General features: G+C 38.8%; 1 protein-coding gene across 1 annotated transcript in view; it reads left to right on the forward strand.

Moving 5' to 3' along the window:
- The window catches only part of LOC124797840 (kinesin-like protein KIF14), a 258,591-nt gene that overhangs the window by 156,565 nt on the left and 76,866 nt on the right, over window positions 1-25,160 (forward strand). The window contains exons 9-12 of the mRNA XM_047260886.1: window positions 2,476-2,676; window positions 2,845-3,099; window positions 3,195-3,431; window positions 17,450-17,573. Coding sequence (XP_047116842.1) covers window positions 2,476-2,676; window positions 2,845-3,099; window positions 3,195-3,431; window positions 17,450-17,573 — 817 coding nt within the window. The remainder of the gene's footprint in view (window positions 1-2,475; window positions 2,677-2,844; window positions 3,100-3,194; window positions 3,432-17,449; window positions 17,574-25,160) is intronic.

Consider the following 25,160-nt stretch of genomic DNA (forward strand, 5'->3'; position numbering starts at 1 on the left):
AACATCTTCAAAAATTGTCTATTTTATCCGTTAACACTCCTACAGACTTGTGTGTTTTTATGTTGCTCCGTTAATGATGTCATTAAAAATTATTTTATCACCTCAGTGGCTTTTATGTTCATTATTTCCAAATCATTCTGAATACTTTGCATTTTAGCTTGTCACATCAGTTGTCAAAATCCACACAACAGTACACTGGTCTCTGAACACATTGCATCAGTTGAGCGAATTAAAGTTTACAGTAATGCGTCACCCAAAGTGTGACTGTTATGTAGCATCCACATTAATCGACTTTGACAAGTGAACCATGACAATGGCAATACTGACATTAGGTATGCATCTTGTAAACTTTCGATGTGGTCACTGGAAACGACTGCCAGCAACATGATCAGAGAATTTAAAAATTTGTTATTTCTAAGTTCTCCCCAAACTCTTTCTTGTTTTCGAGAGGTTGTTCATACTCTTTCCCAGTGTTTAACTTTTGAGGTTCTTCACAGCATCCTCGACTGTAAGTTACAGTTGTCTTGCTCACTTTCAGCAAAGATTGTCCTTTGATAGTTGCGGCATACACCTGTGAGTGTTATTTCACATTCAACTCTACAATCACAAAATATGTGACATGATTCAGGAGAAATGTTGACTGGCATATAAGGGCATGCCGAAAAGCAGTGCCTCTGAATTTTTTATTCTGTTCTCAATACGCTGATGCAAGTTGCAACCTTCTGGCTCTGGAGGGTTCCGAATTTGTAGTGTGTAACGTGGCCATTTGTAAATTACTGCGTCGGCATGTTAGAGAGCCTCAGCAAACTGAAAGCATTAATTCAAAGTGTTCATACACACATGGAGCACCCCCTTCTTCAGCATCACAATGCCAGACCACACGTGAACTCTGTGATGTCTGTAACAGTCAGAGACCTTAGTTTCACTGTTATCCGTAATCCTGCATGCTGTTCCAAATTGACCCCATCTGATTTTAATTTGTTTCCAAAACTTGAAGAATACCTTTGAGGACTTCAGTCTGATAGTGGTGAATTGGTGCCACTAGAGGTGAAGTTATAGCTTGCTCAACAAAGTCAAACCACCTACAGTGACTGTATCACCAAACTGGTCTCTTGCTGGGTGAAATGTATTAGACGCCAGGGTGACTATGTTGAGAAATAAATGTGTAGATACCAAGAATAAAGTTGTAGATTGTTAGTAAAGTTTGTTTCATATACAAAGCTTTAAGAGTTTTCGCATAAAAATTCAGAGGCTTTACATCTCAGCATGGCCTCGTACTTGTGCTATTGTCATGCACCATGTCACAGTCTTCTGTTTCAAAATATAAATACATAGACGATTAGAGTCATTTGTTCAGAATGTAAGGTGAAGTTTTATAGTAAGACTGGCGATGGATTTAAACAAAGGCACGTTACATTCCTTGTTGTCACCTTACGTAAGTCGTTACCTTCTGATATCTCCTATGTGCTCTTGTGTATTCTTGATGCAGCCTCTGCAACATTGAAATCTGTCTGGTCATCGGCAGTTTTCATGTACGTTCTCATACTTCATAATTTGTATTTGTTATCATGTTAATAATAATTCTATTTTGTTGTTTGAATTATGTGTGAACTTGTGTGCCACCTGTTGGTCCTTCTGGCAATTTATGATTGATGCTGACAAGGGAACACAGCAGTCAATGTTCTAATGGCTTCAAATGGCGACAGACGTGCTTGACCAACTTTGTTGACTTCAAAGTCACAACAAATTACAGTTCATAAAGAGGATGTGTTAACTTTGCATTCTGGTGTACTTGCTAATAATTATGGTATATTTCCTTACATCTTACATTTCTGATGTGTATTTTTAAAATGATTTGTGTTTTAACTGATCCAGTGCTTTTATTTTCAATGAAAGAATGAGGCCCACCCGCCTTGCGAGTGCAGAATTGTGGTCAGTGACTTTGTTGATATAACATACATTGTATTGTAACCTGGTTCATTAGTGAGCATTGGTATGTTTTAGTTATTCATGTTTGCCTCTTTCTATGTGGTCTTAAAATTTTTTACAGTTCACATTGACCTGATAGGTGTTTTTCATTATTTACAAAGTATATCTTGGGACTGTCAGAGGATGACATTGTAGTCTTCAGTGTACATTGACACAGTGTTTTTACCATGAGTGGTTTGTTATCATTATTCAGTGTTCATTACCTTGAAATAACATATGTTCTTGAAGTTGGTTAAAGTCACATTAAGGCAATTTTCTGTTTTTTCTTACTTTTATAGTTCTGAAGGTAGTTGTTAGCAACTAAAACTATTATTCACTTTTAATGTAATGAATTTTTTAAGCCAAGATGAAAAAGATTTTAGAAAACTTTTAAAAAAGTCTTATAAGTGTTTATAAATTTGGCAGCCCTAATAACTGTACATAAAATTCAGTAAATGGTATTTCTTGGCTTTTATTTAACTTATTCTTTCTGTTGTCAATTTCTAGGCACCTTCGTGAGGAGGTTGAGCGGCTGCGTACCTCAAGAGGAGATTGCGAACATCAGAGGCATATGAGTATGCCTCTTTCTCCACTAGATGATAAACGATGTCTTGAAGATGACACATGTGAAATCAGTCAGAAGGAAGAATTGAAGAAGTTGAAAGAACAACTACTTCTGAGCAAGGAGGAATTTGCTGAAACCCAAAGGTAACTCAAGATAAATAGAAGCTTTCTGAGGAATTTCAGTGATTTATTTTAATAAGCAACTTTAGGTGTCATTTGCTGAAGCATATTTTATCAGATGTAAAATAAGGGTTATTTATTAATGTATAAGTACATGAACAGAAAAGGATAATGTGTGTTGGACATTTCCAGGCGTTGGTCTGAGAGGTTGGAGAAAGCAGAAAGTATCAAGAAAGTCGAACTAACTTACTTACGACGTTGTGGAATAGCATTAAAGCTTGATATAGAAAAACAGGCATGTCTCATCAATCTAACACCAGATCCAGTCCTTTCCGGCACACTTATTTATCTTATTCCTCCTGGCCGTGTTAATATTGGACGTGAAGATCAAATTGATTCCAACACTGATATTGCCTTAAGTGGACCTCTTATTAAGGACAGCCACTGGTAAGAAAACTTTTAAAAGATAGTTTCCTTACATCAGAAAATTAAAATTTTCTTTCCATTGTTTATCTTTAGTTTTAATGTGTTTATCAATGCAGTACAATTGAAAACAAGGGAGAAGGATTGACACTGATACCAGGAAATGGACCCTGTTTCATCAATGGTGTAGAAGTAACTGAAGAGCATTCCCTACATCATGGTGATCGGCTTGTCATTGGAGGGAACCATTACTTCAGAGTGAATAATCCAGATGACCCAGATGCTTCAGAAAAAGGTGGTGAACCTGCTGACTACTGTTTTGCACATGAAGAAATCAGAACTGTCCAGGAGAACAGGTGACAAAAACATGAGCATTTTACATAATCTTGGCCACTCCTAAACTGTGAAGTTTCTTTCTTTCTTTCTTTTTTTTTTTTTTTTTTTACGTTGAAAACACCTTTGTATCACTTTACGTACATAATGACAACAAGAAACTAAACAAGATTAGTGGTCACTCACTAGAACTCAGGGTGCATGGTAGATTTAGGTCTATACTTTGTCTCTTCATAAAATGAATCTCTCTCTCTCTGGTGCCAATAATTAGCTTTCTGATGTTGCGTTTTCTCGCAGAATTGTGCTGCAGTCAGAATGTTCTTTTGCTAGTCAGTTGTTCACATGTTATGGCTATTTACTTTGTACTTTAAAATTCCTTTAAGGTTTGCTGAATCTCAAAATTTCATAGAATTATTTGTGACAGTCAAGTGATTCTTTTACCACAGGACTGTAACTTAAGTGACATGCACATGCGTGCATGTGCAAACGCACTTTACATCCACATGACCACTTCAACAGCCAGAGAATGTGGTTTTGTGTGTTTGTGTGTGATCTTCTATCTCCACGATGGCCTTGTTGGCCAAAAACACTTTTTGTTGTGCCTGTTTGCGACCCAGCATCTCCACTGTATGTTGAGTAGCAGCTATCCTTTTCGTAATATTGTTACATTCCATCCTAGATTTTCCATTGTTTGGTTTTACTACAATAACTCTTCTTTTGCTACCTCTTCTAGTGCTACCTCTTCTAGTGCTACCTCTTCTAGTGCTACCTCTTCTAGTGCTACCTCTTCTAGTGCTACCTCTTCTAGTGCTACCTCTTCTAGTGCTACCTCTTCTAGTGCTACCTCTTCTTTAGACCAATGGCTGGATTGGTGAATCCAGTTAGCATCGCATGCGGGGTGCAGGGATAGCTTACTATTTGTGGTGTCATACCCAGAGGTTAGAGGAACCCCTTGGTGGAATTGGTGATGAATTGCCTCTCAAAATCAAAGGTACATCAACCACATTCCTCTAAGAAATTTCTTTCTTGTAGATTGAATAAAGGAAATGTTAACATGATATTAGTAAACTGCAGAATGATTTGTTGTGGTAGAGTCCCAAAATTAGCATCACAAATTGGAGGTAATAATGCCCAGATAGTATTAGGAACAGGACATGGATAGTAGCAAAATCCTGAATTCAGATTGGAGTACGTATTGCAAGGCTAAGTTGGATGCCAAGGATAGCAATTTATTTGGTAACGTAAAGAATTCTATAGTATCTAGTAAAGTTATTACAGATTACAAAATTGAAATAATCTTGGTGAAGTTAAGTATCAAAGTTGGTTCAAATCTGGTATTCAGATGCTTTTATAGGTCACCTGTGACAGGAGCTGTAGAGGCAAAGCGTTTCAGAGAGAACTTGCAAAATGTTGTGAGTAAGTTTCTAAATCATGCTGACTTAATAGGAGAGGACTTCAGTTTTCTGTTATACATTGGGATAGTTATGCAATCAAAACTGGTACCAAGGGCAGGGATTCATGTGAGGTTGTTCTGAGTGTCTCATCTAAAAATTACTTCAAGTAGATAGTTAAAGAACTGACTCTTGCAAGCAACATGATACTCCCAGTAACAAACCAACCAGAACTTTTCAAATCAGTTATTGTAACGGAAAGCACCAATAACCTTTAGTCTATGATGGCATTGATGCGAAGAAAGATAAGTAAATATTTTCGCTTTATGAGAGTGACAGGATACAGTTGCACAGTAAGTAATGAGCATCAGATTCAGTTCTGAGGACGAAGCTGTGTATCACAAATGGATAAAATTTAAAAGTATAGTTGAATACACCTGTGACCAGTATGTGTTGAGAAAGATTTTAAGGGGTGGGGAAGATCTGTCATAGTTCAATACCCATGTTAGAAACTTCTTCCAAAAGCAAAGAGATCATTAGTACAGTAAAATCAAAGCCTAGTTAACAAACTAAATTGGAACAAAGCGAAAATGAGCATAAGATAACTAGTGGAGAAGGATTTGAAAGTAAAGTTTTACCACTTGATCTCACTAAAAACCGTAAGTAGTGTGGGTACTTTATTAAATCAATTATGGATTTAATCATCTATTCAGTCTCACAGTGACCATACTGGCACCAAAACTAAGATGACAGAGAGGAGGCCAAAATAATGAATTCCAAAACTGTGTCAGTTGCAATATGGTTCCTCCTCTCAGTCATTGCACAAATGCCAAAATGGCATGTAGTGAGGTAAATGACTATGGAATAAAAAGAAATCAACTAAAATTGCTTAATAGCGGGAAGGCAATCCGGAAGAATTAAGATGTATGTTTTTGTGTAGATCATGTGAAAGAATGTGCTCCCCTTCTACGAGTAGTTTATAATTTTTTTTTGCTGGAACAGTGGTAGTTACCTAGTGACTAGCAAACAGCACAAGTCATTCCTGTTTTCAAGAAGGATTGTAGGGCAGGAGCACATAATTATTAGCCTGTATCACTGACATCAGTGTGCTGTGGAAGTGCTTATTGTGTTTTGTAATCACACATGAAGACTTTTTTGGAGAACACACATCTCCTTGAAAAATCACCATGGATTCCACAAACAGAGATACTGAAAAATTCAGATTGCCCTGTTCGTACATTAGATCTAAATCACTGTACACAGTGGCACGCAGGTTGTTGCTGTAATCTTTGACTTCAAAAAGACATTTGGTAGTTCTGCACTGTGGTGGTTTATTGAACAAAATACAAGCTTTCAGAGTGTTTACCAGATTTGTGATGAGATTGATGAATTCTCCACAAATAGAATTCAACACATAACTCTTAACAGAACAAAACTAAGAGATGTAAAGGTAATTTTAGGTGTACCCTAAGGGATGTGATAGGACCTTTAATGTTTACAATAGGTATAAATTATGTAGTTGGTAATGTTAGAAGCTCCATGAGACTGTTTCAGGATGATGCAATTGTCTATATGAAGGTAAGAATGCCAGAAGAGGTAATGTTAGAAGCTCCATGAGACTGTTTCAGGATGATGCAATTGTCTATATGAAGATAAGAATGCCAGAAGATAGTAGCTAATTGCAGGAAAACCTACAGATGATCAAGAATTGGCACAGGGATTGGCAGTTGACCCTGATCATAAATGAAAACAACATTTTGTCCATAAATTACATAATTGGTGACAAATAACTAGGAAATTAAATACTGTAAAGTATGTTGGAGTTATCGTCCATAGTGAGCTAAAGTGAAATGACCGCATAAAACAAACTGGAGAACAACAAATTGTCTGGCTGAGATCCGTGGAAGAACGTTAAGTAAATGTAATTAATCCACAAAAGGAGTCAACACTTGTTTGACCAATTCTAGGGTATTGGTCGTAAGTCTGAGGCCCTTACCAGGTTGAGTTAACACATTGGAGACCAGGCCCAAGGATAGCTTGGGCCTCAACTTTGGATTAAAGAGATCAGGCCTGAGTATAGGTCGAATCACGATTTTCTCAATGTGCAAGCCGCCAATTGCTTCAAAACTGGACCCATTTTGCATGAGAACAGTGTATGGATGTCTCCCAACCTGTGCCTTGACTGCTGCTACCTCCTGTTGTCAATTTCTATAATTATTTCAGAAGAAACAGTAGTGAACAAGACCGCTGCTGTGTTAAGTTTAGCAGTTCACTCTAATTCTGCTACAAATATATCACGTTTGTGGAGTGAGCAAGAAAATTTGTAATCTATCAAAGGACTAAAGCAAATATGAGAAACAAATCTTGAAGCTTGGCACTTTTTTTAATCACTCTTGACAGGATGCTCAGCTTTAAAAAATACTTCCTGAAATTGCTGCTAAGATGAAGTCAGGGAACATCATTTTGCAGAATCTTTGTGGTATTACGGAGGATCATCAGCTCCAACACTAAGAACATCTGCTCTTGGGCTGGTGCGATCTGGTTCAACAGCCCAATCAGATTCGTTGATACACAGTTCAACTGAACTATGTCCATCATCACAGGAACAATCAGAAGCACTCCAGTTTTCTGGTTGCCTATTCTCAGCCATATAACTCTTCCATTTTTGTGATGAGAATCTGCTCTCAAGGGGGAATTTACAAAAAATAGCTGGTGATCCTTACCTTCCTGTACATGAGGACATTCCTGCACTACTTAAAACAGAATTTGCTCCCGTCATCCATCTTTGTAAAGTAGAAAATTTTTAATTCATTTATGTCCATCTTACTGCATGGACAAGGGACTTCAGCTGATGACATACAGGGTGAAGAAAAATTGTCACGAAATTTTAACCCTGGATAGCTGATGCCAGTAGGAACCAAAATTACTAATGTTGTGTAGGTTGACACTGCATCATTTTAAACTATGGAAACTTGGCGCCACGTGCTCCGTTTGGCTGCGGGATTGCCTGTTGCTGGATGCTCTGGACAACGCATGACAGTGAATGCTTTGCGTGCCGGAGATTGTGATGTATCCAAGGCAGCCCACACGCTTGGTGGTAGGGATGTTTGTATGTGTGAACCGACAACCATAACGCTGCCTGTCAACCGATGAATTGCAACAGGGCAATCCCACAGCCAATCGAAGTGCATGGCGCCAAGTGTCTGTAGTTTAAAAATGGTACGTTGACCTACAGAACATTATAAATTTTGGTTTCTACTGGCATCAGCTATCCAGGGTTAAAATTTCATGACAATTTTTCTCCACCCGGTATATGAGAAGTACCATCACAGTTATATCTTGAGAATGTCTTTATTCTATCATATGACTAGTTTTGGTGTCACATTACTGCCTTCCTCAGCTCTCACCACAGCCAAAAGAGCATTTGATTTTCTTGGAGCATTTACTATGGGATCCTAGTTATTAGTATAACCGAGTTAACTTTCATCAGGAGTCTATACTTGACACCATGTTGTCTCCAGTGCAATCATGTGTGTCAGGTGACATGTAATTGCAGTGGAGACAACATGTGTGTTAGTAACAAGGATCCCACAGTAAATGCACCAAGGAAATCAAATACTCTTTTGGCAGTAGTGGGGCCTGAGGATGGCGGTAATGTGTTGTCGAAACTAGTTGTTTGATAGAATAAAGTCATTCTCAAGATACAGCTATGGTGGTACTTCTTCTCATATATAAAATTTTTGGTACACAATGGAGCAACAGCAACAGACCGATGGGCAGAAATATGGCAGGAGGACATTACCCTAGAACACTTGAAGATGCCTTCTTTTCAAACAAGCCACCAGGTTTGAAGAGCATCTCTGGATAGCATTCAACAGAATAATTGTGAATAGTGGAAGATGTGCTGGCTCAGTGTACAAATGAGTATTAACAATGTTGCCCAGCTATGATTGTGGTGCAGAACAACGAACTGTTCAACATATTGTATGTATGTGTCCAAAATGATTCTTTCATGGCCATCCGGAGGAGTTTCTGTTGCCAACAAAGACATCAGCTGTGTTATGTTCAGCAGCTGGATATTTGTCTGTGACCTTCCATACTTCATAAATACTATAAATGTACATAACATTTTAATTATTTTTCAGTGTGTTAGATGCATGTATTGTTAAAGAAACAAATTTCCTGTGTAATGTAATGCTAAGGGTTATTTGCCGCAGACATTAACCACCTTTACAATTATGTTCATGCAATATTGAGAGCATTAGAACGTATAAGATATGTTGGAGTTTCTCATCAAGCCAGATCATTCCAGCTAGCATTTAGTGATGAGTATCTGTTAGCTGTTGTCTGAGAATGTTATTTATTACAGTACTAAAAACTGGATGTGGTTCGCACTAGAAATCATTCTAACTTGTAAAGTTCTACATTTTCGTAATAGAATTCCTAAGTTTCCATCATTATAAAATGTAATGACAGATTCTTTTCCGAATTACCACATAGGATAGTGTGTCATTATATTGTTATTCCCATGTTGTAGTTTTAAGGTTTTATGTTGTTAATTTAGGGAATCCAAGATGATAAAAGAATTTCCAAAAAGTACTTGTCTGTTAACCCGAAATTGCTAGTTTTTTTCCTTCTTAGTTATTTCTTTTCTCAAATAATGCCCAAATTGCAAGGCATATCCCCATCTATCAATGACAACGACCCATCCCTCATTGAATGTAGGTGCTCTTTATTTTCTTATTGGATGTATTCTTTCTGATAAGGTCTCATTATTTTCTTTTGCAGTATGTAATTTGAATGTTTGCTTTGTTGTTGACTTTATCTCCATATGTAACCAAAACACAAACTGAAAGCTAACCGTATTTGGCTTACAGCGTGCCCAACTTTATTACATGAACATTTTACAGGGCTCCCCAGTTACCTCAGTCCAAATTTTTCTCCAAAAAAAGTTCAGTGTTTGAGTATTAAGCAAATCTGCAACAATTACAGTTAATTGGCTTCTGCCTGTAATGAACAGTCTGCTTTCCCTTTCCTCCATCTTCTTCTAATTACCATTTTCTACTTGATACTACTTACTCACAGAAAATGTTATCACTATTATTCTAATGTGTTAAGAAATTTTCCTTTGAAAAATCTGGATGGTTTTTAATGACGGAAGAATCTGCTAAAAGTATTCAGCATTTTTTGAGAAACCTCACCTCAATGATATACTCTTTACTTATGACTGTCAAAATGAAGTAGCCCTGTCCATGTGTGTGCACTAGGCAAACCTAGTGCAGAATGTTTGTAAAATAACTGCCCAAATTAAAATCCAGACGGCTTGATCACAAAAACTTGGTTCTGATAAACTCAGGATCTTTGTTACACCTATTGCTCTTCTCGTTCATCCCATCCTGATCTGCAGTATCCTTTGCACCCTCTACATCACTCATTTTTGGTCTCACCTGTCACTATCATTTATTTGGTAATTTTCATTTAATTGTATCCACTTCTTATTACTTAATTAAGTCCTGGTAATTAACTCATGAGTAACTAGAATGTTGCCACACAGTCAGAGGCGTCTTGTCACGGTCCGCACGACTCCGCCTGTTGGAGGTTTGAGTCCTCCCTCAGACATGAGCGTGTGTGTTGTCCTTAGTGTAAGTTAGTTTACGTTAGATTAAGTAGTGCTTAAGCTTAGGGACCAATGACCTAAGCAATTTGGTCCCATAAGACCTTGCAAAAGATTTCCAAAACTAGAATGTTACCTATGCAGATGGATTATCTAGAATGCTAATTCTATGTGCTTGTTAATATAAACTATGTGGGAACAGGTTAAGATATCTGAATCCTTTTCACCATAGATGTTCGCAGAAATTTATTGAGCAGGAGGCAAGATTCTAAAAATTCCATTTTTTATTTTATTTATTTTATGTAACTGACTTGTTGAATTTGAAGACTTTTGTGACCAAATAACTGTATTTCATAGGAAACTTATTGTTGCTCAAAAGACACACATTTTGAAGGTAGGTTACTTTGATACCCAAAAGGTGTATATATTTCATTTTGTAACGCCACGAAATTGTTGACTCTAGCATTCATACTTCTGCCTCTGGAACAATCACAGGTAGTGTCTAGATCGACAATTTTTGGTTTGATGGACTATTGTGTCATATATTTAATGTTTTCTTCCTCAAGGATTTTGTTCTTGTTGTAATTTTTTAATTCATGTGAGGTGAGTGAGTTTTGCAGCTGATTGGGGTTCATCTGCCACATAATATTAAATAGCCACTGTTGGAACTGTCTCACAGACAAATGGTGAACAGGCAATCTCCATGTTGCCTCATAGTTAATTAGTTAATTATGTGTTCCATTGATCATTTGAACTACTCTTTTATCAAAATGATGGAGCACAAGTCAGTTTACTTTTTTCAGGCTACCACTTTTTAAATAGAAATTCATCCAGGGGATAGAAGTTGTCCAGGAGAAATGAATTGAGGCTAGATTTAAAACTTACTTTGCTCCAAGTCAGACAGTTTTATGGTATTGGGAAATTGATCAAAACTTTTTGTTGCTGCATGTTGAACTTCTTTCTGAACCAGTGTCAGCTTTAATAATGGATAATAAAGATTATTTTTTTCATCTAATGTTGTAGGTTTGGACATCACTGTTCTTCTCAAAATGTGAGTGATTATTTATGACGGGTTTATTTGGAGGAATATAAGTATCCTGACAATGCAGGTAAAATGCCCCACTCTTTGAAGACTCCATGAAGATTGTGGGTTAACACCAAATTTTATTCTCACTGCTAACTTTTGTGCAATCAGCACTTTCTTTGCAAGAGGTGAGATACCCCAAAAATTATTCCATGCGATTTTATTGAGTATAACAAGAAACAGCAGGTCGATTCATTTGTTTCAAGACTAATGATTGTACGAAGATCAAGTGTTGCTGAACTAAATTGTTTGAGAGGCTGTGTTATATGCTTCTACCAGTTCAAGTTTAATCAATATGTACACTCAAAATTTGGAGCATTCTGACTTCTGTTCAGGTGCTGCATCAGTTGTGGGTATGACCCTTTGTTGTACAAACTGAATATAATGCATTTTCTGAAAATCTAGGGAGGGCCAGTTTTCAGAGAACCACATAATAATTCTTTGAAAAAAGTCATTAACAATTCTTCTCTGTCTTACTCTGCAATAGGATTTATTATAGCTCCAGTATCGTCCGCAAAAAGTAACAGTTCTGCTTGTTGAATGTTAACTGGAAGGTCATTCACATATATAAGGAATAGGAATGAACCCTGTAGGAAACACTGTGTTTCCTTTCACTCACTAAATTTTTCTACCCTTCCAACAGCACAAGTTTATTCAGCATGAGGTTTTTTATTCTGTTTGTTAAGTATGAAAGCATGCCAAGAAAACATGTTGACGCTCTATAGAGCATATAGAATTACAACAGCAGTATGAGAGCAAGTGTTATGCTACTGGAAAACCTCCTGGAACGCTGTTCATGAATGGCAGCTCAACAGGTCGAGTAGCCAATTTGACACACAAATTTGCAGGTATTGTGCTTGCAAGAACCACAGGAGTGCTCCTGCTGTCGTACAAATTTGCACCGCAGACCATAAGTCCACATATAGGTCAGTGCATCTGGAACGCAGGCAGGTTGGTCACAGGCCCTCAACTGTGTCTTCCTAAACAACACACAGCCATCAGCGGCACTGAGGCAGAACTGGCTTTCATCTGAAAACACAACAGACCTCCACCCTTCCCATCAATGAGCTCTTGTTTGACATCACTGAAGTTGCAAATGGTGGGGTTTCAGGGTCATAGAACGCACACTACAGGGCACTTGGCTCAGAGCTGTCCTGGAAGTAACAGATTTGTAACAGTTCGTTGTCAATGGTGCCAACTGCTGCACAGATAGCTGCTGCAGATTCAGTAAGATGTGCAGAGCCATACGCCGAACATGATGGTTTTCCCTCTCGGCATTGCCATGTGGCTGTCGCTTTGTGACTATACTTTCTCGTGAACACCACTGCCAGCAAGTACAGTGGCTACATTCCTGCCAAGTCTTTCTGCAATCTCACAGAAGGAACATCCAACTTCTCGTTGCCCTATTACGTTACCTTTTTCAAACTTGGTATGTTGTTGACAATGGCATCTTTGTTGACTGAAAGGCTTTCTTGACTAACTTCAGCTCACCACATCCAATCTCAAAACTAACTATTGCTCATGACCATTACAGTGTGTACTTAAAAGCAAACCTGATTTGCACCCTCATAGTGGTGCTACTCCGGCACTACTACCCCCACATTTATACAACTGGGCGAAATCTGAATAGACCTCAAATTTTGGATGTAAAAATATGCCTACCAACCTTCATTTGTTGCAAACTTCTTATGGTGGTGCAGTTTTTTCTGTCAGTCTATTAGGATGTGGAGGATTCGCCTGATGAGGGGATGACATAGAGTTGCTAGCAGCAGTCACAAATTCAGGTTTCTGTCACTGTATCTGCTTCCTGCAGTAAGTCTACATTCTGTAATTGGTGCCAGAGCACGGCAGGTGCCACAACGCATTAGGGTGATCTCAGACTCACTCCATCAGCAAGTCGGCCTCCTGCCCAGGTGCAGTGGGTAGGGTTCCATGCATGGCAGCCGCCTTCCACCACAGCCAGTGTAAGTGCCACTAGGCCACATCATTGCTCACTGGGCACAGCCAATCACCAGGGAGCTGGCTACTCTTGCAAGAATCCGGCTGCATTTGAGTGTCGCTGATGCTGTCTGCTTGTGCTGCAACAGATGTAACAGGGTTGCATGTCACATTCTGAGCACTTGTCATCAGCGATCCTGGGCGTGTATGTCGCAGCCTGTTGGCTGGGCACTAGCTGTCACCTTGCCAGCCACATGGCCCTTGCAACATGTTTAGAGGGTTGTGGTTGCTACTCTGCGTTGGCCTAGGGCAAATGTCTGACAGTGAGTGAAATAAACCATTTATTTTGAAAACCATGGATTTGGCCACCCGCATCTTCGTTCCAGCTCTTTGCCTCCAGCCATCCTGCACCAAAGCCACTCTACATCACCGGATCAGCTCCAGCATTGTTGACAGAATTTAAAATTGTACAGTGCTACTCATTAACAGGTGTAATCTTATTTTAAAAGTTTAACACAATAAGATAAGCATTACAATTAGAAACGTGTGTTTGTCTTGAGACAGCATAACTGACAGTGCACAAATACCTGGACTTCAAGCAACACGGGGTGCCCAGAAAGTAATGCACTGCATTTTTTTCTTCAACAATTCTTTATTGAACATAATGAGAATTATGTACACAAAAGAATGATGTTTTATCTATTCACCCTATTTTTCCACATAATCTCCATCCTGTTCTATGGCCTTCCCCCAGTGCGAAAGAAGGGTGTGTATGCCCTGTCAGTACCAATCCTTGTCCTGGTGGTGGAGCCAGTGCTTCACTGTGTGAATTGCCTCCTCATCATCCTCAAAATGTCTTCCATGAATAGCATCCTTTAAAGGTCCAAAGAAGTGGAAGTCCAAGGGGGCTAGGTCAGGTGTGACGGCTGTGGATGGTCTCCCCATTTGCTGCAAATTGTGGAACTCCGCCGAACCGCCTTCTGATGACCTCATCCTCCATGCCCAGCGAATAACTGTACTTCTGTCAACAGCAGGTGCTCCATAAACTTTGCACAAGTGTTTGTGAATATTCCCCACAGTTTCTTTCTCTGCAGTAAGAAATTCAATGATGGCACATTGCTTGTAACATACATCACCTACAGACGCCATTTTGAAACTGTCCTGTAGCTAAGCTATCTATTGGAAGTGACGGAAACTTGCCGCACTCACTCAGGAGACTTCAGATAATACATACGTAATATTTTGCATTTGTAGCATTGTTTTCAGCTGAGGAAAAAAACGTGATGCATTGCTTTCTGGGTAACCCTTGTACTTCCAACAAACTTTACACATAATTTCAAAGCTTTTTATTGCTCAAAAACCATCACAAAATTCTGAAAAGGAAAAAAAATTCCCTGTTCGTATAGTAAAACATCAGACACGACATTTTAATTTATCTTTTGTTTACTATACTCCAATTAAGATTACTTTGTGATTGAAGATTTCAGTGGGAAAGGGGGGGGGGGGGGGCAGTGTAGCCGATGTACAGCCAACCTCACTTCATGAGGCATTGCACATGTCTACAAAACAGGTGTTTGAGAAAGTGGTATGATTGGCTGGTGGTTGGTCACTACCACATGACTCGCTGAAACACCGGTCACAAAGTAATTTTAATCGGAGTATACCTACATGTTTGCAACACAATTTGCAGACAGCATCCATGTGATTGACAGTGTACCTGCAAAATTACATCATTATACAGCACATTTCAGGAGATTTTTACATCATAATCATAGAGATGTGTGAAAAACATGTTTTTGCATGAAATGGAGTGCAAATTACACAAGCTATATTCGCCTAGTGACTTCCAACAAACATTAAGTATAATCGCAAACATTTTCTAAACTTTTTCTCGTTTTAAGGATTATGAATTATTTAGAAATAAGGAGACAGCTCACCAAAAGGCAGAAGCGCTGCATCGTTGATAGGTACACAATCAAAATGCTTGTTGATAGTTACACAAACAAAAGGTTCATCAGTAGATACATAAGTTTCCAACGCCTCCAAAATGGTGTTCCACTGCCCACCCAACCTTCCCAACATTCTAATCCATCCCTATGCCTTCCCACCTGCAATCTGTGCCACTGGGATCATACCCCTGTGGAAGTCCCAGATGCAAAACCTGTCCACTCCACCCATCCAGCACCACCTACTCCAATGCCATTATAGGCTTATCCTTCCCCATCAGAGGCTGGGCCAGCTGTGAAAGCAGCCATGTTATATACCAGCTTTGCTGCAACCACTACGCTGTCTTTATATAGGTGTGACAACCAACCAGCTGTCAATTAGAATGAACGGCCTCCACCAAACTGTTGCCAAAAACAAGGTGGACCAACCAGTGGCATAACATGCGGCAGAGCACAACATGAGAGGTTTTGGTGGTTGCTCCACAACCCATGCTATCTGGATCCTCCTCACCACCACCAGCTTTCCTGAGATGTGCAGATGGGAGCTATCCTTACAGCACATCCTTCGCTCCCATAACCTTCGTTTCCTAAACCTTAGGTAACTCGTTTGCCCCCCCCAACAGTGTGTGAGTGTGAGAGAGTGAATGCACCGTCCTCTGCCCCAGTACTCTCACCCAATTTGTGTCCTCACATCAGCTAATTGTGTGCTGTTATCTCAAGCCCTAGTCTATGAAATCATGTGCCCAGCTGTCGGCCCCCTCCCCCTCTACCTGCACCCCTAGCTAACCCACAGATGGCTCCCCACTCTCCCAAGAGCTGCTAGACGCTTCCCCCCAACCCCCTCCTGGCCTCCTGCCTTTCTCCATCCCTGACCCCTCACCCCAACCCAAATCCCCACCTCACCCCAGTTCACTCACTGTGGGCCAGGAAAGAGCTGGCAGTCGACTGAGCACAATTTAGGAGCTAGGCGAGTTCTGTGCCTTTTGTTTGTGTAGCTATCGATGATGCAGCACTTTTCTCGCCTGTGTGCTTAATATAAAATATTTCACACATTAACCCATTTGTAAAGTAATCAGACATTTGAAGCCATTTTATACATGACAGTCCAATTCCTTAAATAACTGGGAGTTCACTGGTTTTTCCTAAATCAGTTGTTAGTGATTTTGAGTTACTTTGAAATGTTGCTCATTTACTCTGTTTTGGTTGTGGAAATTTGTACTTTGTACATAGAGATTTTTTTTAATAATAGATGAATTTGTTTGTGTAGGAAAAATGGCTCCCATTTACAAAAGACTTTCTGAGCATGTCTGTTTATAGCTCCAAATATGATAATTTATTTGTTTTTCTTATGTACTTTTTCCATTCTGAATTATTTTTCCCAGCCATATTTCTGTAAGGATCCTATTTTAATTTGGATTGGTTATGAGTTTCATAAGACATTTGACTCTGAACTTATAAGTCTATTTACTTTAAAGCCTTAGTGTGGAGAACAGGGTTGACCTGTCTGCAGAATTGTATGTTTTCTGGAAATCTTCAAAAGTTTAGCACTCTTCCTTTGTCATTACATATTGTTTCATTAGTCCAGAGTGTGAAATTATGTCCTAGTTTTTTCCCCTTCTTTTATTCAACATCTGACCTACCTGAGACACTGTGTTGTTCACATTTCTACCACCCCTTCATTATGAATATTGTCATTGTTTTTGTTCTTTCTCCTCTTATCTTTTTTTTGCTGTTGTTAATCATGACTGCTCACTTGTTTCATTGCTTTGGTGCTCAGTCGACCTTATTATGACTATCACTATTTTCGAAGTCCTAAGCATCAGAGTGACAGTGTACATATGAAAAGTATATTCTGTTATTCAGTTTTCAAACACAAAATAGTAAAATGCAGATTGTACACTACCTCAGTCTCATATTTTCATCTGATTTAGTTGTAAAATTATTTGCACATTACTTTCTCCATACTTGGCACTTTCTAGCATTTTAAATCTGCTGTTACGTCAAAAGTATAAGTTATTGTTTTACTAATTTGGTATAAACATTGTGATGTGTATTAAATTACCTACAGGCTGAAAACTGAGTTAGAACAAGCAAAAAAGAGAGCCCTTATTCAACTGGAGGAAGCTGAAAAGAAACTGAGTTCACAACGTAGCACGTATGAAATGCAGATACAAGAACTAGGCAAGAGCTTGGTATGTATGAAATTTTTTATTTAGTTTTTTGCTTAGAAAGCAACTGTGAATTTCAAACTTATTGCACTATATGTAAAAATTATACGCAGGACTTACAGTCCTGTAACAGGGTACTTTATGCCTGCAAAAAATGAGGTACAAGATTTTAAATTTTTATCGTGTGTATTTAGTTGACAGTATGTTGAATCCAAGTTTTAACCTCCAAAACCCTTGGAACAACTTTTTGTGGCCAAAAGACCAATAAATTTTGGTACTTTTTCAGGCTTTAGTCTATTACTCAGAAACTATGCATCCTACTGAAAATGTTACGATTACCAAAATGAAAGAACATTAAACTTTTGTGTCGATTGACCTATTTAAATGTCAAAATCGGCGTAGTCGCTTAGCTACAACCAGTTTGCAAAGTTCGTTCATTTTTACCAACTTGGTTAAAAAGTCAGCTCCAATGCCTGTAACTCAAAAACGGGTACTCCAAATGAAAAATGTCATGTTATCAAAGTTGTAGAGCATGAAATTTCATGTTACAAAAGCATCTAGTTCTGTAGTTTTAGGCACTATTTAAGCGTTCATACACTTGAAAACCAAAGTAATTCCATTTTCTTTTTTTTTCTTGTAAGTCATATTTATTCAATGAAATGAAATTTTCAGTGAGAAGACGGCTCTCTAATGAGTGCATCTGTGTTCTCTATATGTATCTTTTTTTAATTTTCTTCTTCATGTATATTTTTATTCATTTTTATCCATGCCTTAATTGGTAAGAGTGGCTTGCTGAAATGAAAACTAAGTATATAGTAATGGACAATATGTATTTACATATGAGTAATATAAAAATTTGCACAAATTAACCAATAAAAGAGAACTGCAGCATTAAAAAAAAATTCAAATATCAGAGATTAACACTTTATCAAATTGCAACTCCATCAAAGCCATCTGGGAAACTGTGGCAGGTTCCGGTCCAGCATGGGATCCACTGCAGCACTTTCACCAACTTTCTTGTCCTGGAACATGCCTTCTATCTCTTCCCATCCTTGTAGGGTCCAGTTCCTGGGGCGTTCTCGCAAGATAAGCCAGAATAGTATTTGTACATTGAGAAGCAGTTCAGTCCAGATTTGCGACACCGTATTCAGTAACGTATGCGAAGTCCGCAGCTTTCGTCGTCGTCACGGGAAACAGTGCTGATAAGTTTTCCTTACAGCCAATCTGGCTGGCTGGTGTTTTTTGCTGGAGTGTTGAAATTTCACGACAATATAGTTTGAAGTTTGAACAACAGAGGATATTTTGTTTTCATGTGCAGCTCTGGTGAGAGAAGCCTGAACTACAATACAAACATGGTGTGCATGTTACTGTAATCAACTTGTAAAGAGCAGCAAAATGTAGTTCCATATTCGTGGGGCCAAGGGGCATAAACCAAGCGAAATTCATGGGGGCATGATGGCGTGTGTGTATGTCGACAACTATATGGACAGTAGCAATTTCTCCAGGTGGTGTGCATTCTTCCAAGAGAGCTGTGTGAACCGTAGTGATTCACCGTGCTTCCAACAACTGGTAACAGCTGCAACCTGCAGAATGTCAGAGCTGCTGAAGCAGCTATTTTGAATGATGGACTGGAGCAACTGTGAACCTTGTCGCAGTAGTTCAGCATTTCTTGTGGTGGACTGTACAATATTTTTCATAAGATGTTGAAATTTCACAAAGTTTGTGCACAGTGGTTGCCTAAGAACCTAACACAACCACAAGGGCCAGCAAATGATGACAAGCTTGGATCACTTAATGTGTTTCTGAAAGGAATAGTCACTGGTGACAGGTCGTGGGTGTACCACTACCCTCCGAAACCAACCTGGCATCTATGGAGTCGAAACATGCTGGTTCCCCAGGACAAAAACAATGAGTGACTCGGTTGGCTAGGAAAGTGCTTGTGACAGTGTTCTGGAATATGCATGGTGTGGTTTTGGTAGACTTCGCTGAAGACAGAACCCTGTGAGTGCTGCAGTCTATATTAAAACTTTTCTTAAGCTGCATCATGCCGTTCTTCACAAACGCCACAACATTAATCATGACGGTGTCAGATGATTTCATGATAATTATTGCCCCCATGTTGCTGCTACTGTTCATGAGAAAATCGCCAGATTTGGGTTGTAGGTGCTCCAGCATCCACATTACAGTCCAGATGTTGCACCATTGGACTTCAATTTGTTTGGTCCCATGAACAAATTCCTGGCCCGCTAAAGCTTTGCAACAGATGTGGAAGTGAAATCAGCAGTTCACAGATGGTTATACTCCAAGCAAATGGGCTTCCATAAACAGGGCATATTGGAACTGGTACCACAATGGGAGAAATGTGTTAAGAACATTGGTGACTATGTAGAAAAGTGGGTAAATATATGTAAGTTCATTTGTGATTTTTTAACCTATTAAACTCTTTGATAATAAAATCACTTGTTTGTGACTTTCTGATCTTTTCTCATATTTTATCATAACCACTAGAATTTCTTGATTTTAAAGATTTCATAGTGGACATTAACTGTGTTGGCGTATTAAGGGTCATATGCATACTGCTGAAGCTATTTATAATGAAAGGTTTGAGGTATTCCATGATAGCATCTACTGAGGTTGACAACCCCAGCTTTTGAGTAAGTTGTGAAATGCCTGTTAAAAAGTTTTGCAACCCTGCATACATCTTTTACCAGTTTATCGATTATGCTGAATGCCAACTGCCCCTCTCCACGTCTTGTTCAACCAGTCTCCTCCTCTCCTATAACCAATATTGTCTTTATTTTGTTATCTAATGTGATTAATTTTTCTCATATTGCATGTGCTTTGACGTCCGTATTACTATCCTTAGTATTTTGCAGTATGTCTAATAATGAGTTATAGCATCTACATCAGAACTGTTACTGACAGATGGTTTCCTTTTTGTTTTTCCAAGATGCTTTTATTCATTAAGTAATCCATGGCTTGTTTGTGGACTTCGGTCTAATCTGGACTAGTTTTCGGGGGAAACAATGTTAAACAAGCTGAGGACTTCATTAATAAAAAGTGTTGTATTTTTCATTCATGCCATGAGCACTGCATACATCACTCCAATTCATCTGCAGAGTGTCATAAAATAAACAAGTTCTGGCTTACTGGCTGCCTTCTTGAATTTAGATATAATAGATTTTACGAGGGTTTGAACTTAAATAGTGGCAACCATTTGTTCACAACCGATACAAAAGAGTTACATGTTTGCACCTGTTACAGTCCTTCAAAGTAGTCACCAGTGTTGAGTAGAACCCATTGCCAGCGATGTGGAAGGTGTAGTATGCGATTAGCAGAGCCTATTCTGGTGATGCTGTGAATGGAGCAGTCTAAAGTTATGGGGATGATATCCTAATGCATTACGTTCCTCCACAGTAGACCATCAGTGCACAGTATTACTCTTCATTTTTGGAGCATCACCTGCGACAACCTCTGCGATAGAAGCAGCAGCATTTTCTGCACAACCTACCAATCATTTTGCATGACAATGCATGGGCACAGACAGCGCAAGATGTGGTTGCTTTGTTTGGTAGATGGGACTGGGAAGTACTGTACCATTCACCATACTCCCCAGACTTAAGTTCTAGTGGCTTTGATTTGATTCCGAAGATGAAGAAAACACTTCGTGGAATTCGCTTCAGAACTGTTCCAGAGATTCGACAGGCAGTAGACCGCTCCATTCGCACCATCAACAGAACAGGCTCTGCTAACGATATACTACACATTCCACATCGCTGGCAACGGGTTCTGCACAATGCTGGTGACTACTTTGAAACATAGTAAAAGGTGCAAACAAGTAACTCTTTTGTATCGGTTGTGAATAAATAGTTTCAACCCTCATATATCTTGTTCAGTATTAACATTTAACAAAAGAAACTGCATATCATGGTCTGAGAGGCCATTGACTATTTGTTTTGTAATAGGATTTGGTTCATTAGATCTTTCTAAAAGTAAATTATCAGTGGAGGTTTATGAGCAATTAGCTACCCCGTTTGGAAAGTTTATAGTAGGAACAAAGTTGAAAGAAGACATTACTGACTGTAACAAATTGTTATCAGAAGAGTTTTCAAAAAAATCTACATTAGAATCACCAGCAACCCATATTTATTTATTTTTTGTTGTTAAATGTTCCATCAGAGCTTCAAGCAGATTAAAGATGCTTGCAGGTGCTCAGTATACACTTATTGAATTGGTGCATAAGTTCATTGCATTTTTTGTTAAGTTTAAACTTGACAGTTACAAATAACAGAGAGCTTAATAATAAGTAATATATTCTCCTTCACTATTTACAACAGCTTGCCAACACTGAAGTAACTTTCCAGTTCCGTGACTGTAGAAATCACATGATTTTGAGGTGAAGAACATATCGAGCCTTGTTCGGAGCACAAGGAAGTTTCTTGAAAGTTGTTAAATAGAGTGCAGAAAAGGTGAAAATCAAAGGCTGCAAGATCAGGTGAATAGAGTGAATGCGGAATGACTTGCCAACCCAACAACTGCACAGTGGCTTTTTTTTCCTAGTCAAGCAGAATGCGGACGGGTGTTAATTGTGGAGTAGCATCATGTCATATATTCATCCTGGTCATTGTTCTTGGCTTGCATTTGCAAGATGTCTCAGATGTTGACAATAAATGTCAGCAGTGATGGTTACACCTCAAGAAACAATTCAAAGTACACAATACCGTCGCTTTTCCACCAAATGCATAATGTTATCTGTTATGGATGGATGCAGGTCTTTGTACAGGGAGTTACTGCTTTGTTTGGGCTCACCATTCTTTTCTTTTCCTTGTGTTAGCATAAAAATATCATTGCTTGTCACCAATAACTTTACAGAATTGGAATGGTCGGTGTTGTCCACAAGCCAATTTATGACGAGCAAGCAAAAATGCGCATATGGTCAATTGCTGATTTTTGTGATTTTTGGCTTATAGTGTGTGGTTCCCTTACACCCAATTTTTTAACCTTACCAGTTGCATGCAAGTATTGCACAATGGTGGAATGATTACAGTTTACCACATTCTTCAGTGCTCAAGTGTAATGGCTTGGATCATTGTGGATTAATACGTTTAGACAATCTTCATCAAATCCTGAATGTCAAAATGGCCCTCCTCAAAACTGAGAAAACCAATTTCTTGGCATGCCCTGTCCAATACCATTATCCTCACACAGAGCACAAATGCTTCTGGCTGCCTCCTCTGCTGTCACCCCTCTATTGAACTCAAACAGAAGAATATGTTGCAAATGTTCTGATTTCTCCACTTGGCACTTCCATTTTCTAGTGTCCACAGCTCCAATACCATCTCCAAATAACAAAATCACAATATGTAAACCCAAATAGCAAAAGTGAACTACAAATAAAAAAAAAAGGCAATTGACATAAACCCATAGCAACTAGAATACCAAAAGGGGAAAGGGGGGGGGGGGGGGGACCTATGAAGTTATTCACCAACGTAGTACTAGTATGGAGGATTTATTATTAAATTGTACTTATATTGCATATGCTTTCATAGGCTGCTGTAGGCAAAATTTATGAATGTCTATATTCTTAAATTTAGGGCAATTCCTGATGAATGTGGCAACTCCTCTGTTCTCCGTTTCTGCTCTACAAAAGTGATATTCTAACCTAAATTCCGTAACACTTAACATGCCTATACCACTGATCACAAGGTATTCAGAAAGACAGATTATGTCAATTGGGTTTGATAACTCTAATTCATAAATGTACGATCATTAATTTTGCTTCTTAGTCCATGAGTATTTTGATGCAATAAAGATAGTTGGCATTTCACAATGACTGAAATAAAATTGGATGGAAATAAAATTTCTGCTGATTGCTAAAAATTTTTAACAAACAGTTGTTTGTGCAGATGCAAAATAGCAGAATTATGTTGTTCGGTTTCTTTCTCAAACTGAACATTTGTTTCAATTCTAACTTCTCTTAAAACTTGGTTTCTTTCTGTCCTACCTCAAAAGGTCCTTTTCTAAATCTGTAACCAGTGGTATGTCATCACTCATGACGGTACCTCTCTCACGCTTAAATTTTGTGTATTTAGCCCAGTGAGTTCACCCTTCCGTTTCCTGTTGGGCCATGCCTAGTATAATCCCATCTGACAGAATCTACAGGAACCACATCAGTATTTGCCCCTGTATCTGACATAAGCAGCTGTTCCTCCTCGAAATTAACACATCTGATGGAGAAGCTCAAATGAGGCCAGTCATGATGTCTAAGAGCAAATACAAACTGGACATTGATAAGTCTCGATGCTGATGCAATCTTTGCCGGGTCACACACTGTATTGTACCCAGGATCTCTGTCAATATTATTACCTGACCCACCTGCTATAACCATAGTGTCTTCCTTGGTGAATTCTTTGCAAAGTGATCCTAACTCCTGTGTCACCTGCTGCAGATCAGCAATAGGTTTAAAAAAAAATTGGTGACTGGTATTCTGATCCTAGTTCATCCTGTGCAAGTTGACCAAAACCTCTAAAGTGAGAACTGTCTAACAACAAAATTTGACAGACATCCCTACATTCTTGCTTTTCAGCTGACTGCTAAAACTTTGTTACGCGTTGTTTAAACCTTCACCTCTTTGAGACTTATCAGTTTGTGACTGAAATAACAGTTATTTTTCATGTTCACCTCCAAGCTATCAGATGAAATTCTAAAGGGCCCTCCGCAGTGACTGACTGAGAGCAGTATTGATGGTTTGCACAAATATATAGTATGGTGCAAGGGTAGTACTGTGCAGTAGACACCAGATCCTCTCGAGACCATAAGAAATTAAATTTGTTCCAAACTAAATTCTGCAAGTAACTGAAAAAAGTAACGGACAAAGGATCAGGGAATGTGCTGGAGAATGTATATAAAAACACCTTGCAGTACTTTGAGAAATGAAATTCATGATCATTTAGGGAACACCAGATATGTGGCCTTGCCAACAGACACCTGAAGATCATGGTGTAATGACAGTAAGCAGAAATGTTTGTTTTACTTATAACAGTTTTCAGAATTGGCAAATGTGGTCAGGTCAACTATTCAGGGAGTGTACAGAGTAGTGGTGGCAGCAGCGGTGGTTGTCCCCCCCCCCCCCCCCCCCCTGCCAACCTCTTTGTTGCAGTGTGCAAAAACAGTTGTCACACCACAGACTGAAAATCGTATAAGCTTTTAGTCAGTAATCAGTAAATAATTGATTTATTTCATTTGCAACAATTGTTACTGTACAGAATTATGTACAAAATAGCACATGTACACAACAAATTATAATGTTCATTTGTTTAATTTGTAATTTAGCTATTGCTTTGGTTTACAAATGTATGCTGCAGTGAATGAAGACCTGCTCCACTGAAGTGTTTGCAGGAAGATTTTCAGACTTTTTTAGTCCATTATGCATAATTTGCACTTGTGTTTTGTAATTCAAGCAACTCGGTCACAATTCATACGGGTTCCACATCGTTGAGCACTTACATATTCGCTACGAAGGCAGAGTTCTAACTGATGCATTTCGGACATAAACATTGTGCAATAATATAGTGTCATTCTTGGTGCCACACTTTTTCGTGATGTATAGAC

The sequence above is a fragment of the Schistocerca piceifrons genome, chromosome 5, assembly GCF_021461385.2.
Source record: "Schistocerca piceifrons isolate TAMUIC-IGC-003096 chromosome 5, iqSchPice1.1, whole genome shotgun sequence".
NCBI classification, from domain to species: Eukaryota; Metazoa; Arthropoda; class Insecta; order Orthoptera; family Acrididae; genus Schistocerca; species Schistocerca piceifrons.